At 31.5% G+C, this 16,173-nt stretch overlaps 1 protein-coding gene across 1 annotated transcript; it reads left to right on the top strand.

The window, feature by feature from the left end:
• The first annotated feature begins 5,979 nt into the window (after positions 1 to 5,979).
• LOC145158426 (protein ECERIFERUM 26-like) lies at positions 5,980 to 15,439 on the top strand. Its single transcript, XM_079077328.1, has 2 exons — positions 5,980 to 6,455; positions 14,465 to 15,439. Exons 1-2 carry the CDS (start codon positions 6,027 to 6,029, stop codon positions 15,332 to 15,334), a joined length of 1,299 nt encoding a protein of 432 aa, XP_078933454.1. The 5' UTR covers positions 5,980 to 6,026; the 3' UTR covers positions 15,335 to 15,439.
• Positions 15,440 to 16,173: the final 734 nt, after the last annotated feature.

The raw sequence follows: 16,173 nt of genomic DNA, 5'->3' as shown, positions 1-16,173 counted from the left end.
TTGGATATTTCTCGTTCAGGAAACCTGGTGGTTGATCTACGTAGACCATTTCTTCTAACTCACCATTCAGAAAAGCACATTTTACATCCATCTGATAGACTTCAAAATTTTTGTGAGATACATAAGCGAGGAAAATGCAAACAGATTCAAGCCTTGCAACCAGTGCGAATGTCTCTTCGTATTCTATGCCTTCTTCCTGGCTGTATCCTTTCACAACTAACCTAGCTTTGTTCCGGATAACATTCCTTTCCTTGTCAAGCTTGTTCTGAAACACCCATTTTAAACCGACCACAGAAGCATCCTTTGGAGTTGGAATCAATCTCCATACCTTGTTACGTTCGAATTCATTAAGCTCTTCCTGCATAGCTTGCACCCAATCTGAGTGATCAAGAGCAACCTTTACAATCTTGGGCTCAATTTTGGAGATAAACGAATTAAACATGCAAAATTCCATTTTTTGAAAATAATGTAGTTTGATTCGCCTTTTGCTGAGCTCTTGGGAGAACTCCTGAAGACGCCGCCCTGATTACTTGAGTTTTGGATGATCCTTGCTCCATTTAGCTAGTGGAGGGTAGTCCAGATCATAGGATGGATCCAGTTCTGCATTTACATATTCGAATTCCGACTGAGCATCTGAATCATTATTTTCGTTCTCATTCTCCCCCTGGAATGGTGCATGAGGCTCTTCATTCGGAATTGGATTCTACCCCTGGATCAGACTTTCGTGGTTGACTTGAGGAGTTGAATACTCTCCCTGAATAGGTGTACTAGATGTGGAGGTAGATGTGGAACACTCCCCCTGAACTGTAGCAATCATATCTAGTGGTGGAGATGGAATGTCAGAGGCCTTCGAACTGGGTGGCTTGTTTCCAAGATCTTTCGCAGTGTCATCAATAATCTTCTTTAGTTCAACTTCCTTATTATCTGCTGCTTTTGATTCTGAAGAGATCGCCTTTTCTGACTCGTCAAACAGGTTCGTGAATTCCTCGTAGAGATTTGATAGAGGAATCATCATTGGATTTGTCACAGGAAAGATCTACTCAGATTGATGATCTGACGTCTGATACTTCTTTAGATAATTATCATCGAACGTGACATAATAGGTTTCTCCAATCCTTTTAGATTTCTTGTTGAGAACCCTATATGCCTTGGAAGTCAGAGAATAGTCTAGAAAAATTCCCTCGTTAGCGTTTACATTAAATTTGTTCCGTTGTTCTTTAGAATTGTGCATGAAACACCTGGAACCAAAGACATGAAAGAACTTGACATTAGGTTTTCGTTTATTCAGAATCTCATAGGGAGTTATTGAAAATCGTTTATTGATGAGAGATCGATTCTGAGTGAAACATGCAGTTTCGATGGCTTCTGCCCAGAAGTAGAGTGGCAAGTTCGTAAAAGATAACATGGTCCTTGCAGCTTCACACAAAGACTGGTTTCGTCTTTCAACGACTCCGTTCTGCTGAGGAGTGTAAGGGGCAGAGAAGTTATGAGCAACTCCCTTTTCAGTCAGGAATTCTTCAAACACTTGGTTATTGAACTCCGAACCATTATCACTGCGAACGTTCCGAACTAGCTTTAGCAGTTGAAGCTCAATTTGCTTGATAAAGTGCTTAATCTTGGAAGAGGCTTCTGATTTCTGTTTAAGAAAATAAACCCAGGTAAATCTGGAAAAGTCATCAACAATAACTAGAATATATTTGTTACCGCCAATACTCTCGATGGTTGATGGACCACAAAGATCTATATGTAATAGTTCAAGTGGCTCAATCACTTTGGTGTTGATGATTGTCGAATGACTCTTCCTACTCTGCTTCCCCAGCTCGCAAGCAGCACAGAGATGTTCCTTCTCAAACTTCAGAAGAGGCAGTCCTCGCACATGATCGCCAAGTACGAGTTTGTTGATATCCTTGAATTTGAGATGCGAGAGCCTTCTATGCCAAAGCCAACTATCATCCGAAGATGCTTTCGTAAGAAGGCAAATACTTGGCTTCCCTTTATAGGATTCAGATTCAACGGATACATCTCGCCTTTTCTCTTGGACTTCAGAAGCACTTCCTTTGTTTTCTTATCTACGATTCTAGATCCCCCGTCATCGAATGAAACTTTCAGACCAGTACCTATAACCAATTGAGATACACTAATTAGGTTATGTTGCAGTCGTTCCACAAAGGCTACCTTCCGAATGGAGAATTCCCCATTCGTAATCATGCCATATCCTTTGATTTCCCTGATTGAATTATTTCCGAACTTGACTCGTCCTCCATCCTTTAGCGATTTGAATTCCCTCAATTCTTCTCTCCTTCCAGTCATGTGACGCAAACAGCCACTGTCAATATACCATACGGAGTTGAACTGTTCGTCATGAATCACCTACAAAATTCAGAGAGATTTAGGAACCCAAAGTTGCTTGGGTCTACGTGAGGCTTTCTTAGAAACAGGAAAAGTTATAGCTTCATCAATCAAATAAGATCGCTTAATCAAAGTAGAATTATCTCCTTTTGTGATTTTGAAAACAACAATCCTATTATCTTTAGGGTTCTTTTCTTTACAAGAGATTTTTCTTTGCTTAGCTTCAATCTGTTGCTTAGTGACCTTTTTCATAAACTTCTTTTCCTCCTTCTTTAAATTCGCTTTAGAATTCTTGATGGAAATTTTAGGTTCCGAAATCACTTTTCCTTTGCCTATAACATCTTTCGATGTATTGACAGATTTTGAAATAGTTTTTTTTTGAGGAAAAATTAGGTGTAGTCTTTTCCAAAAGGTTTCTTTTGTTTTGAAAAGGATTGTTTCGGAAAAACTTTTGGTTTTGAAACTTGTGGAGATGAAGATTGTGGTTTTGAAAACCTTTTAGAATTCGGATTTGAAGAGACTTTCACAATCTGATTTGCAGATCTTTCTTGATTAACAAAATTAGAATTTTTGGACTTCCAGAAATGCTTTCTTTCTTTTAAGTTTTTCTGATATCTAGCATTTTGTTGATGTTTCTTAGCAATGAAGTCCTCAGTTGACTTATGAATGTTAGTCCTGGGTTTTGTTTTTCTAACAGGAGTGTCAGTTGGTTCGGATGACGTTTCAGTTGGAACATTTTTAGTTAAACTCGGACAACCGTTTTCGTAACTAGAGTTAACCTTATTTAAAGGTTCAGCTACGTATCTCCCCTTTGTTCTCCAAGAGGTCATCTCAGAGAGACCTTTGGTTTCATCTGCATTATCAATGGGAGTGGACCAAAAGTATTCATCACACCCGTCTGCATTAGCTTCATCTACAATGGACGTTAGTTCTGGCGTTTGATTTTTGTTTAGTCCTGTTGTTGCGAAAACCTGATTCGGAACAATTCTTACTTTCTGAAAAACTATTGCTTTTTCTTTTAAAACTTTTGAGCCTTTATTTTCAGAAATGCGAACATATTCAATGGAATTTTCGGAAATGAGATTTTTCTTAGTTACAGGCTCATTTTGCACAAAAGCGGAGCAATCTATCTCATGCTCCACAGAAATTTCACTCATATCGTTCTCATCAAATTCGGAAACATTTTTAGTATCAAATGTATTTTTCGAACTCAATTTCGTGCATAATGAGTCAAATTTTTGCACAATGTCATATTTAATCTGCTCTTTATCTTTCTCATCCAACATTTGTTTTAGCATGTCCTTATGAGCTTTTGACTGAATGTATGCTTCAATTTTGTCAAGTCCTACTTTGTAAGATTCAGAAACATCATCCGAGGACACTATGGATTCACATTTGTAGTAGTCTGCATCGATTTCATCCACTTTTAATTCGAGAAAGGGCAAAATCATTTTTTGTATATTCTTGCCTATTTCACAGTCAAGATGTAGTTGAGTGATATTAAAATAAAGACGCTTAGCAATTAAACAGAAAATATTTCTTTGTTTTAAAAGCCCTAAATTGTCTCGTTGCAAATAAATAACATCATCCATAGACCTAGTAAGCTCTAACCCCAACTTCGCTATCCATATTCGTCTCTTTTCACTCTTGTTCGTAACCCTGTTGATTTGATCATTTAGGTTATAATTACTTAAACGAGTTCTTTTTAAGCTATCACTGAAATTAGAGACAATAAATTTGAAGTCATCTAATTCAGATTCATAACGAGTGACTGGAATATTAAGAGACTGGAGAATAGATTGTACCTTACTGACGACTCTCTCGCATTCACTGACCTGTTCCAAAACAAGTCTTGCAGCAAAACAGTTGTCGGAGGTTTGACCGCCATCAGTAGCGTATCCTCGCTGCTCAGAGACATCACCACGAACCATCAAGCATCTTCCCTCGTACTCAGGGACTTCAGGCTTCACAATGAAACATTCACCATGAGTGGGTTTCCGAACTTCTTCATCCTCCGAATCGGTCGACCAGACTTCAACTCTTCCAAACTCATCATCATCTTCCTGCACAATTAAGGTGGGCTTAGCACCCTCAACACTCTTTTATTAGTTTATTATGTGAATAATAAATTAATTAGAAATTGTAGTAATTAATTAAGAATTAATCATAATTAATTTGGAATTAGTTTTAGGTTAATTTGAATTAATTAAATGTATAAGAACTGAACTGTAATTGTTTAATAGTTTAACAAAATGAAGGATTCCAGAACTTTCCAGGGTTGGACGGTTTTGGGGATTCCTAAGAGGGAATCTAGAAGCCTCCAATTGATATAAGGAAACTGAATATTCACTGATTTGAAATTATATTATTTTATGTTCAGGGTTTCTAGAGTTTCCATGTGGCTATATAAAGGGTTCTAACTCTTGTATTTTCGTCCATATCTCTCACTCTTGTGAAGCCTTAGCCGAAATTTCTACCATCTCTCCTCTTTCCTCAATTGTCTTCTAGTTTCTAGGGTTTGGATATGAGTCATTAAAGGCATCATACTTTTGGTGCTAAGCTTTCTAAAGTTCTACAAGGAAATTAAGGGTATTGTTTTCTATAACAATATCAAATGTATGTAACCCTTACTTGTAATTTTCGATTATAGCATAGGATTTTCGTGGTTTCATAGTATGTTGCTATTCGTTGTAAAGACATACCTTTTAGGCTGCATGTACCTTTAAGATTTTAAGTGAATTTTTCTGCATGTACATATCCATCGGTTAATACGTGTGTGATGCAACTCCTAATTTAAATATGACAATAACATCGATCCATTCCATTTTATATAAGACTTTGTCAGTTTATTTAATTGAATAGATTTTAGATAAATATGTGACCCCCTACTAATAAACTAATTGGGTTCCAATTGCCATTTTTATTAAAATTAAGCAAAAATAATATACGAATATAAACATTTATAGTTTTTAGTTAAGTATATAATAAAAAAAGTAATACAAAAGTTTTGACTAAATCAATAAATGGAATCATGATCGGGAAAACGAACATATGGTATTCCATCGATATCTTGTTTTGTAGACTTAATTAAATTGTGTGTTTAATATTCAACCATATTAGGTGCAAGTCTCATCATGGACATAAACTTTCTTATAAAAAGTGTAATATTTTCTCTTAACCATAAATTCTATCGATTTAAGTTTATTATAATTTTTTTTATCAAATTAATATATTCAAATACTATATATAAAAGTGTGTAATATCAGTATTTAATTTGTCCAAAAAAGAAGGTTGCGAATGTTATAATTACCAAGTTGGGCCCGTTTTTCACTACTTGATATCAACTCTTTGGATCCCTCAAATCTGTGGGATTCATGCAGATTGCAAAATATATGTTTCATATGTATGTGATAAACTTTCTTTGACATTAAAATATTCGATTTTTTTTTTTGACAAATTCTATCATATTCTATTTTATATTTTAATTTTTTATAATATCTGTTCTTTCCAAAAACAAAAACATTATGTGAAACAAGTTCTCCTTAAATACTTACTAGATATAGATAAGTAACACGTGTCCACTTGTCCAAACAATGACATATCTCTTCGCTATATAAACACACTATAACCCCATCAAATTGAACATCTCCTCTCCAAAATTCAGTGACAAGGGAAACATGGTGTCATTGAAAGAGCAAAACCCCATTTACGATATCAAAATCTCTAGCGTCGTTCCTGGGATTATATCTGGGAACAATGAGTTTCAGGAGCTAACTCCCATGGACCTAACCATGAAGCTGCACTACCTTCGATTCGTCTACTATTTCACAGCTCCTGCGTTTGATGGCATGACAACTAGGAACATTAAGGAAACAATGTTCATTTGGTTAAGCTATGCCTATATCCCATGTGGTCGATTTAGAAGGACAAACTCAGGTCGTCTATTCATAAAATGCAATGATAGCGGGTTGCGAATCATCGAAGCCAGGTGTCATCTAAACCTCGATGAATGGCTCAAATCTAAAGATGATTCAAGAGACAAACTTCTTGTTCCTAACAACGTTATTGGCCCCGATCTAGAGTTTTCTCCATTGGTTATGATACAGGTTTGCTTGCTAATCTTGCTTTTGGTTTTTGATATATAATGTTTTTTTATTTTGTTTTTGTTTCTACAAGAAAATAGTGTATATCTTTTTATTTATTTTTTTCAAGTTAAAGATTTTATAACGTCAGACTTTTTACTTATATTTTTTCACGTTTAAACGAACAATTTTTTACAATACAAACGACAAGTGAAAAAGTTAAAAACATTCATAAGTTATAAAAAGCTATACAAAAAAATTTCTAAGTTGTAAAAAAAAGTTACAGATTCGGATTATCGTGTTTTTTAAAAGCAGTTTCATATAAAAAAACAAAATATTAAAAAGTTATGATTAAATAATATAAAATTTGCATTAAATAATGTAACCGGAAAAAGTTAGGATTACACCAAGTCAAATTTATTCCAACTAAAGAATAATGACTGTTTTAATAAAAAGTAGGAAACATAATAAAAATAATAAAAAAATCCTATTAAAGAATTATTTGTAAAAATCTTTAAAAAAAGAAAAAAGAAAATTTTGAAAAATAAAAGATTTAATTAGAAAAATAATCTAAGCAATAATCTTTTTTAATAATAAGATATATTTAAATAAAAACAATCTAAATATGTAATTTAATAAACAAATAATAAAAATTAATAGTTAAAAAATGATTATATCTAAATAGTAATCTTTTTTAATAATAAGTTATATTTAAATAAAAATAATCTAAATAATTAATTTAATAAACGAATAATAAAAAATAATAATCAAAAGATGATTAAAGTTTGTCAGGAAATTGTTTTTTTCTTTTGAAAAGTTGACGTCTTTTTTCAAGAACCATTATATATATATATATATATATATATATATATATATATATATATATATATATATATATATATATATATATATATATATATATATATATATATATATATATATATATATATATATATATATATATATATATATAGGCTTAGGTTATTTTGTTTCTAGTAACTATTGTGTGCCAGAATGTACAGATATGAACCATCGGATGGAATAGAATCAAAGGTCATGATCTGAGGGTCTATGATAGTACAATAGGGTAACATGTATCATATAATCACACAAATTTCAGTATAATGGCATTTTAGTTAATTGAGACAAAATTAAAAAAAGGAAAAATCGAGATTTATGGGATGATTAATGATTTTGATTTAAAAAATTTGATTTTTTTTCAAATTAATTCAATTTCAAACGTAATTTGTAAACATAAACTGATTTTATTCTATCAGAATGTTATTTTGTTAGAATGATATTCTGTAATTCTGTCAGAATGGTATACAACTATGAACATAATATTATAAACACATATTATCAGGACCAATAATTTTTAATGAATACAACTTTTATATAAGACAAATTTTAATAGTTTAAAATAAGTAATTACATTCATTCTTAAAAGAATACAACTATGAACATAAACTACATTCATTCTTGAAATCTCTTGCAAAAAAAATATCGGCATTCTTGAAAGAATCCTCATTCACTTTCTTGTTTCGTTTCTAGATGTCTTGTGTATGTTAAACCTCTAAGCCACTTCAAAAATATGTTAGCATTCTAGGAGATTGACATTTTGTGAGATTGACATTCTGTCAGAATTGTATTGCATGAGAATGATTTTATACAAGGAGTCTTTCCCATCAGGTCTTCAAGCCATTCTTCAAGTCATTTCTATCACAAATTCGTTTCCAAATATTTTGTAGTGATACACTTGTAACAACTGCACATTAAACATATATCTAATTAACTACAATTTTATCAAAATACAACAATAATATTCTTACAGAGTAAACCATTCTTGTATAATGGTTTTGAATATTCTTAAAGAATTTGAACTTAATAGCAGCTTACAGATTCTTTCATTCTTTCATTTTCCTGTCAAGAAGAAGTAGCCTCATCACATTTCGTTTTCCCTTGTTCATTTCCTGTCAAAAATCATACCCAAAACCCACCAAAACTCCATTGATTTCAGTAAAAAAAAAGTAAACAGAAGCAACAGGGAGGCTGCCGGAGCAGCCCCCATTCCACTTACCTATTTGCCACCTTGAACACCTCATCCACCGTAGCCGGTCGCTGCTATTTTTGTCCCTTCGTTTTCCCACCGCCAACAACGAGAAAGAAACTCAAGATGGTTCACAGGAGATAGGCTGCTCCATTTACCCTGTCAAACACCAAAGCCCAAACAACCACTTAGGTATATCGATTCTGTCAAGAATCACAAAAAAATGAAGGAAGAAGGTTACCTGTTGCTGATCCCGTTCATATTTTATGTGGAAGAGGAGCCACCCAAACGACTGCCATGGTCGATGACTGTCCTGCTGCCTTCGTTCTTTCTACTTTGGCTCAGATGTTTTCCCTCTTCAATCAATCAAGAACCCGGGATAACCATCCTTTCTCCCATTCGATCGAGCAACGAAAACGCCCCATGTGAGTTGCTACTGCCGTCAGTTCCTCCCACCGAACCACCACTTTCCTACTCCCTGTTTGCAGTGGGCATCCATCATCGATCCAACCCTATTATTTCATTTCGTTCGTTTTCCCTTATATTGATCGAGTTCTTTTTCGTTTTCTTTTCTTCCAGTCGAACTCAATAAACAAAACACTAACCTGAAGTCGCTAATCTCCTCCGATTTGCACCTCACGGCTGGAGTAGAAGAGGAACAGATTTCGCATATCCCTTCCGAGGAAGACGAAGCGTAGAGCTGCCTGAGTAGCCTTGTTGCCTTCGTTCATCTTCTCCTTCTTGATCAGACGATGATCGAAGTCCTTTTCCCCCAATTCACATCGTCGACAACGTCAATAAGAAAATGAGAGGAGACAGAAATAGAATACGTATATATGAGAGGCTAGGGTTAAATAATTGGTTAAACAGATTTTTATGGTAATTTCCATTAATTAAGAGATTTATTTATTTCCGAATGCAATTTATTTATTTCCGAATGCAATTTTCATTATAAACCGACGAATTTATATTAAGTTCACAATTATCAGACTTTATAATGGACTGACAACGGATTTATGACGAATTTTCACTAAATTTATATTTGATTGGAAAATTTAAAGGGTAACTCATACTACTCAGTGCTACATACCAAACCCATCTATGTGGTTGACATGCATTTTTCAGTAGAGAAATAAACACATTTTGTCTATTATAGAATAAATTAAAAATAATAATCAGAAAAATTAAACAAAAAAAAAAACAAAAAAAACTATAACCCTATCCCACCCAGATGTCTCTATTATAGAAAAAAAAACGCCCCATGTGGTACTTAGGGCTGCGAATGCGATTTAGCTTATCTTCGGTGATTTACTCATGTGGCAACAAAATTAGCCCGTACTAGTTAAAATCTAAAAGGACAAAATTGCAAATTTGGTTGATGTGGTTTGTCTCTCAAACAATAGATTTTATTTAGTGTAACTTTGGTACGATTTGTTTTAAGCTTTTTCAAAATGACCAGTTTGTCCTTCTAAATGTCTTTTTCTGTTTCTCTTATATTTTCATAACTTTTATGATTTAAAATTAAGCAAATGCAGTCCAACTCCTAATAACCCTATCCCACCCAGATGTCTCTAGTAACACACACATACATCATCTTTCTTTCTCACTCTCTATTCAATGTTGTCGGAGCACCACCGTCGTCGGACTAACACCTTTCGTTGGAGAAGACGACGACACCGTAGATATTCAACGTCCAGCCGCATCTGCAAAATTTGTCGACGACGACATAGATCTGAACGACAAAGTTGGAGTCCCTGTGTCGATCTGAACTCCGTCGCCTCTGTAAATGTGTTTGCTGAACTCCACCGGAATAATATGAACAACCACCAGCGCCTACCAAAATGTCGATCTTAAAACCCTAGCTCCACCATAGATAACTACTGATAACACCACTCTTTTCGTTCGTATGATCAGCTGGTCCACCCTCCTTCGGATCTGCAAACCTTGGCTATAACGACATAGATCTACAAAAATACATATGCAAACCTTTTCATTCGACCACCCTCCGTCTGTCTCTATTTCTTCTCAGATTCTAGCGCCGTCGCTCCTAACCTTACACCAACATGGTTTTTATAACCGTTTAAAGAGGGGTAATAAGGTTTTAATTGTGTCCACATTAGGTCCCTGTTTTTAATATTTTTATCATTTCATCTAACTCTTTTACAATTTATATTAGTATCTAATTAGATAGCTTCATTATTTCATCTTCTCATTTTAGTCGCATATTCACCACAACTACAGTTTCAATTGAAAGGTTACATAACAATTTTTTTGTCATTTTTACAAAAAAAATAAAATAATAATAATAATAATAATAATAATAATAATAATAATAATAATAGTAATAATCAAACTCTTAGTGGTTAAGGCTATGTTTGGTGTGCCACAACTAGCTGATAAGCTAGTTTATTTTCCGATCTTTTTAAAGTTGTCATGTTTGGCAAACCAAAAAATAGCTTATAAGATAGCGTTTTAAAAAACTACTTAGAATAGTTTTTTAAAAGATTTTTTTTTAATTTTCAAATATACCCCTTAATTAAGCTACTTTTAGCTTGTCAAACATGACAACTTAAAAAAGATTGAAAAATAAACTAGCTTACAAGTTGTGGCGCACCAAATATAACCTTAATCACTAAGACTTCGATTATTATTAGTTTTTTTTTTTTTTTTTTTTTTTTTTTTTTTTTTTTTAAATAACAAAAAATTGTTATGTAACCTTTCAATTGAAACCATGGTTGTGGTGAATGTACGACTAAAATGAGAAGATGAAATAATGAAGCCATCTAACTAAATACTAATATAAATTGTAAAAGAGTTAGATGAAATGATAAAAATATTAAAAATAAGGACCTAAAATGGACAAAATTAAAACCTTATTGTCTCTCTTTAAACGGTTATAAAAACCATGTTGGTGTAATATGTACAAAAAAGACCTTATGAACCTAATGTGTACAAAATTAAAACGTTATTACATTTTTTAAACGGTTATATACAATCATATTGATGGAATATGTGCAAATAAAACCTTAAAGATTTATGTGAACAAAGTTAAAACCTTATTATCCACCTAGTCCATTAACCCTACAATCACATGTAAACCACACCCATATAAGAATAGAGTCTTGATTTTTTGACTTCCTACCATAACAAATTTTATTAAGCAATTTTTGAATTTTGGTTTTCTTTAAAATTGGTGATACTTTTTTTTTTGGTAAAACAAACATAATTAGGGCTGTAAATGAACCGAACGAACATGAACGGAACTTGTTCATGTTCGTTTGTTTAAGTTAACCGAACAAATGAACGAACACGAACGGTTAAACGAACGAGTTTTCTTATTCATGTTCGTTCGTTTAACAAATTACATTGTTCATGTTCGTTCGTTTATGTTCGTAAACATGTTAAACTAACATAAACAAACGAACATAAACGAACAAAGATAAACAAACATATATGAACATAAATGAATATATAATATAGTAATGTAATCAAACACAATTAAACATATATGAAGATAAAAGGAACTTATATGAACGAAAATAAGCAAACGTAAACGAACAATATAAACGAACGTTCACGAACATAATTGAACGAACGAGACTATTGTTCATGTTCGTTCGTTTAACTAAACGAACGAGAATTTGTGTTCATGCTCGTTCATTTATTAAATAAACGAACATAAACGAACTTTCCGCCGAACGGTTCACGAACAGTTCGTTGAACGTTCAGTTCGTTTACAGCCCTAAACATAATCATCTAAAGGAGAAGTTTTTAATGAATATAATGTTTTGAATGTATAGAAAGTGTTCGATCAAATATTTCTTTAACACACCATTGACACTTTAGTTTCCAAATACATAAGTTGTAGACTTATAGTCCTTACGAATATAAAAGTGTGTAGTTTGGAATACATTAATGCATTATTATACATTTTTCCTATCAGTGTTATAATAATTTCAACAAGGACCATCTATCACAACTAATTAAAATATATATATATATATATATATATATATATATATATATATATATATATATATATATATATATATATATGGTTAGGTTCATGTGAGACGGTCTAATTTTATAAGACCGTGAGACGTAATCCTAACCACTTATTTAGTAGATAAAAAAAATATTTTTAAAATGCAAAATAATTAAAAATTTACGAAATTTTTTTTTTCAAATATTATTTTCGGAATTTATATTTTCCAAAAAAAAAATAAAAAAAATACCATAAATAAATAAAAAATAAATAAATAAAAAATATATTTTTTTACATATTCTAGTAGAATATTAGAATATTTTACATATCTGACAAATCTATTGCAATATTCTAACATTCTAAAAATCAAATTAGAATATTTACAGTGTAATATTCTATTACATTATTTCACGTATTTTTTTCAAAAAAAAAAAACGGTAACTTTTTTTTTATTTTTGTTAGGTAATTAAAGTTCCGAAAATAATAATTAAAAAAAGAATTTTTGAATTTTTCCTTTTATTTTGTATTTTAAAATTATTTTTAGATTTGGTCTTACGGTCTCACAAAATTAGCATTGTCTCAAATGAACCTGAACCTATATATATATATGGAAAATAAAAAACCCTAAAAATCATAAAAATACATAAAAAAATACTTAGAGATCACAAATTTTTTTTTTTGAGTTTTTTTATAAATAATCGCAGCTTTTTCTTAAAATTCGCTGAAAAAAAAATCAACTTTTTTTTTATAAAAAAAAAATTCAAAATTTTTTTAGCGAATTTATATAGAAAGCTGCGACTTTTTCAAAAAAAAAAATTCAAAAAAAAGTTTTGTGATCTCAAAGAAGTTTTTTTATGCATTTTTATGATTTTTAGGGTTTTTTCGTTTTCCAAATAAACCTTCCCTATATATATATATATATATATATATATATATATATATATATATATATATATATATATATATATATATATATATATATATATATATATATAGGCAAAAGTTCAACAAAGAACCATTTTAAACCTTAGAACCAAAAACCATTATTTTTTCAAGTTTTAGATCTTATTATTTATTAAAAAAAATTCTAAAAATATAGAAATTCATAACTTTTTATCTTTTTCCATTGATATCAAATTTGATAAAAAAATATTTTTTTTATCTGTTTTGAGAATGTGAACTATAAATCATTAATTTTATATGAATTTACTATATGAATTTGCACAAATTCATAGTGTGAATCTGCACAGAATCATAGTGTGAATTTACACAAATTTCATAGGGTGAATCTGTACAGATTCACAGTGTGAATCTGAACATATCATTTTTTAATAAAATTTGATATCAATGGATGGAGGATAAAAAGTTATAAATATCTATATTATTAGTTTTTTTTTATCAAAATTTTGCTCTAAAAGTTGTGAAAAAGATTGGTTCCTCGGTTCTAAGGTTTAAAATGGTTACTTGTTGAACCTAACCCTATATATATATATATATATATATATATATATATATATATATATATATATATATATATATATATATATACATTGGGTTCAACAATGAACCATTTTAAACCTTAGAACCAATGAACTAATTTTTTCTCAACTTTTATAGCAAGTTTTTCATAAAAAAAAAAACTAAAAATATAGATATCCATAACTTTTTATCTTCCATCCATTCATATAAAAAAATTATCTGTTCAGATTTATACTGTAAATTTGTTCAGATTCACATTGTGAATCTGTAATATTCACCCTGTGTAATCTGTGCAGATTCACACTGTGAATTTGTGCAGATTCATACAATGAATTTATACAAAGTTAATGAGTTATAGTGCAGATTCACAATGTGCACTATAACTCTTCTAAGGAGTCATAATTCTTCTAAGGAGTAATACTTTGTGTATATCCTCTTATTAACCATTTTTTTGTTTTAATATCATATGATCATCTAAAAAAATTTAAATAACTAGCATTTAGCTTCTTTCTTTCTATACAGTTAACTAAGTTTAAATGTGGGGCCATATCAGTTGGGATGAGTTGGTCCCATGTACTTGGTGATGTTTTTTCCGCTGTGACATTCATGAGACTATGGGCTGAAGCCATTGCACATCATTACCCTACCCAACCACTTACCATGGCTCAACAACAAACACAAGCATATAATATCCAAGGCCTAAACTCGAGCAAAGATCTATTTTCTATAAAACAAATTGGCCCAGTTGGAGATCATTGGTCTACTTTAAGTAATACTAAAATGGAAACCTTTTCCTTTCATATTTCAATGTCTGAATTGATTCGATTGCAAGCGAAGATATGTCAAGAGAAATCTGATCCACAAGTTCCATTATTCGAATGTATTTCCGTTGTAATTTGGAATTGCTTGGGAAAAATTAGACAAGGGTTAGGAGCACAAGCCGTAACTATATGCAAAAGTGACTTCGCATACCGTACCAAAGGAATTATTACAAATAAAAGTCAAACAATTGGTGTTGTCAAAGCAGATATTCCAATAGATGAATGTAACCTTATGCAACTAGCGTTGTTGATGATGAATCATGTAGTCGATGAGCGAATGAAAATTGAAGAAGTAATGAAGATGGATGACAAGCTTCCCGATCTTCTCATTTATGGAGTGAATTTGACTTTTGTTGATCTAAGTGACATCTCGTTTTATGAATTTGAAGTGAAAGGACAAAAACCCTTTTATGTAAACTGTTTTATTGATAACATTGATGATAAAGGTGTTGTTTTGGTCCTTCCAACGCGAAAAGGATGCTCTGATGGAAGGATAGTGAGCATAACCTTGCCGGAGAATAAGGTGGTCGAGCTTAAAACGGTACTTAAGGAAGATTGGCAAATTGAATAAACATCTAATGCTAGATATATTTTTATGAATTTGGTTTTTAATATTTATTTATCTTGTACCACATATAGCAAAATTTATCTATTTTAATAAGTAAATCTTTCAATATGTGATATCATCCGTTGTCCAATAAAATATTTGGAGTTCATAAAGAAAGTTGAAACAATATTATTGATGCAAGTAATCACAAGTACTTTTAACTTGTCATTTCTATCTATTTTGATGATTGACAAATGTGTTTTGTTATCAAACAAAATATTTTGTAATTAGTAAGCAAATATTTTAATAAATGAAGTTGAAAGCATCATTATTTCCAACAATTAGTGGGCGTGAGCATTGTTAAATATTTTATTCTTTTTGTTGTTTATACACCTTTGTATAGTATGGAGGGCCTTTTATGTAACTTGTATCTTTTATATATATATATATATATATATATATATATATATATATATATATATATATATATATATATATATATATTGATATACACATAGCCCTAATTAACGGGCTTTCATATTAATCAACATGGTACAATGCTTAGATACCGGTTGCACAAACTAAGCATCAGACACGATTTTTTCTCGGCGTTGCTTCCTGTCGTTGCTCTCATCCGCCACCGATCTCAGCCACTGCGTCGTTGTCTACCCTTGCCCGTGATCATCTACTTCTACCTTCGATCACAACAGCCCTACCATGTTGTGGTGATCGTTGCCGTATACTTGGTTTAAGGTCTGATCATTGTTGCCTCCTTGTGTCTTACCCTCTTGTTCATTGAGTTAAGCTTTTGGTACAATTAATTCTCTCTACCTATGGTTAAGCTTTCTGTTTACTATTTTCTA

This window comes from Lactuca virosa, chromosome 1, assembly GCF_052849685.1.
Source record: "Lactuca virosa cultivar CGN04683 chromosome 1, Lactuca_virosa_CGN04683_v6, whole genome shotgun sequence".
Lineage (NCBI taxonomy): Eukaryota > Viridiplantae > Streptophyta > Magnoliopsida > Asterales > Asteraceae > Lactuca > Lactuca virosa.
The sequence above is the reverse complement of the archived record's forward strand: the minus strand, read 5'-3'. Positions and strand labels throughout refer to the sequence as shown.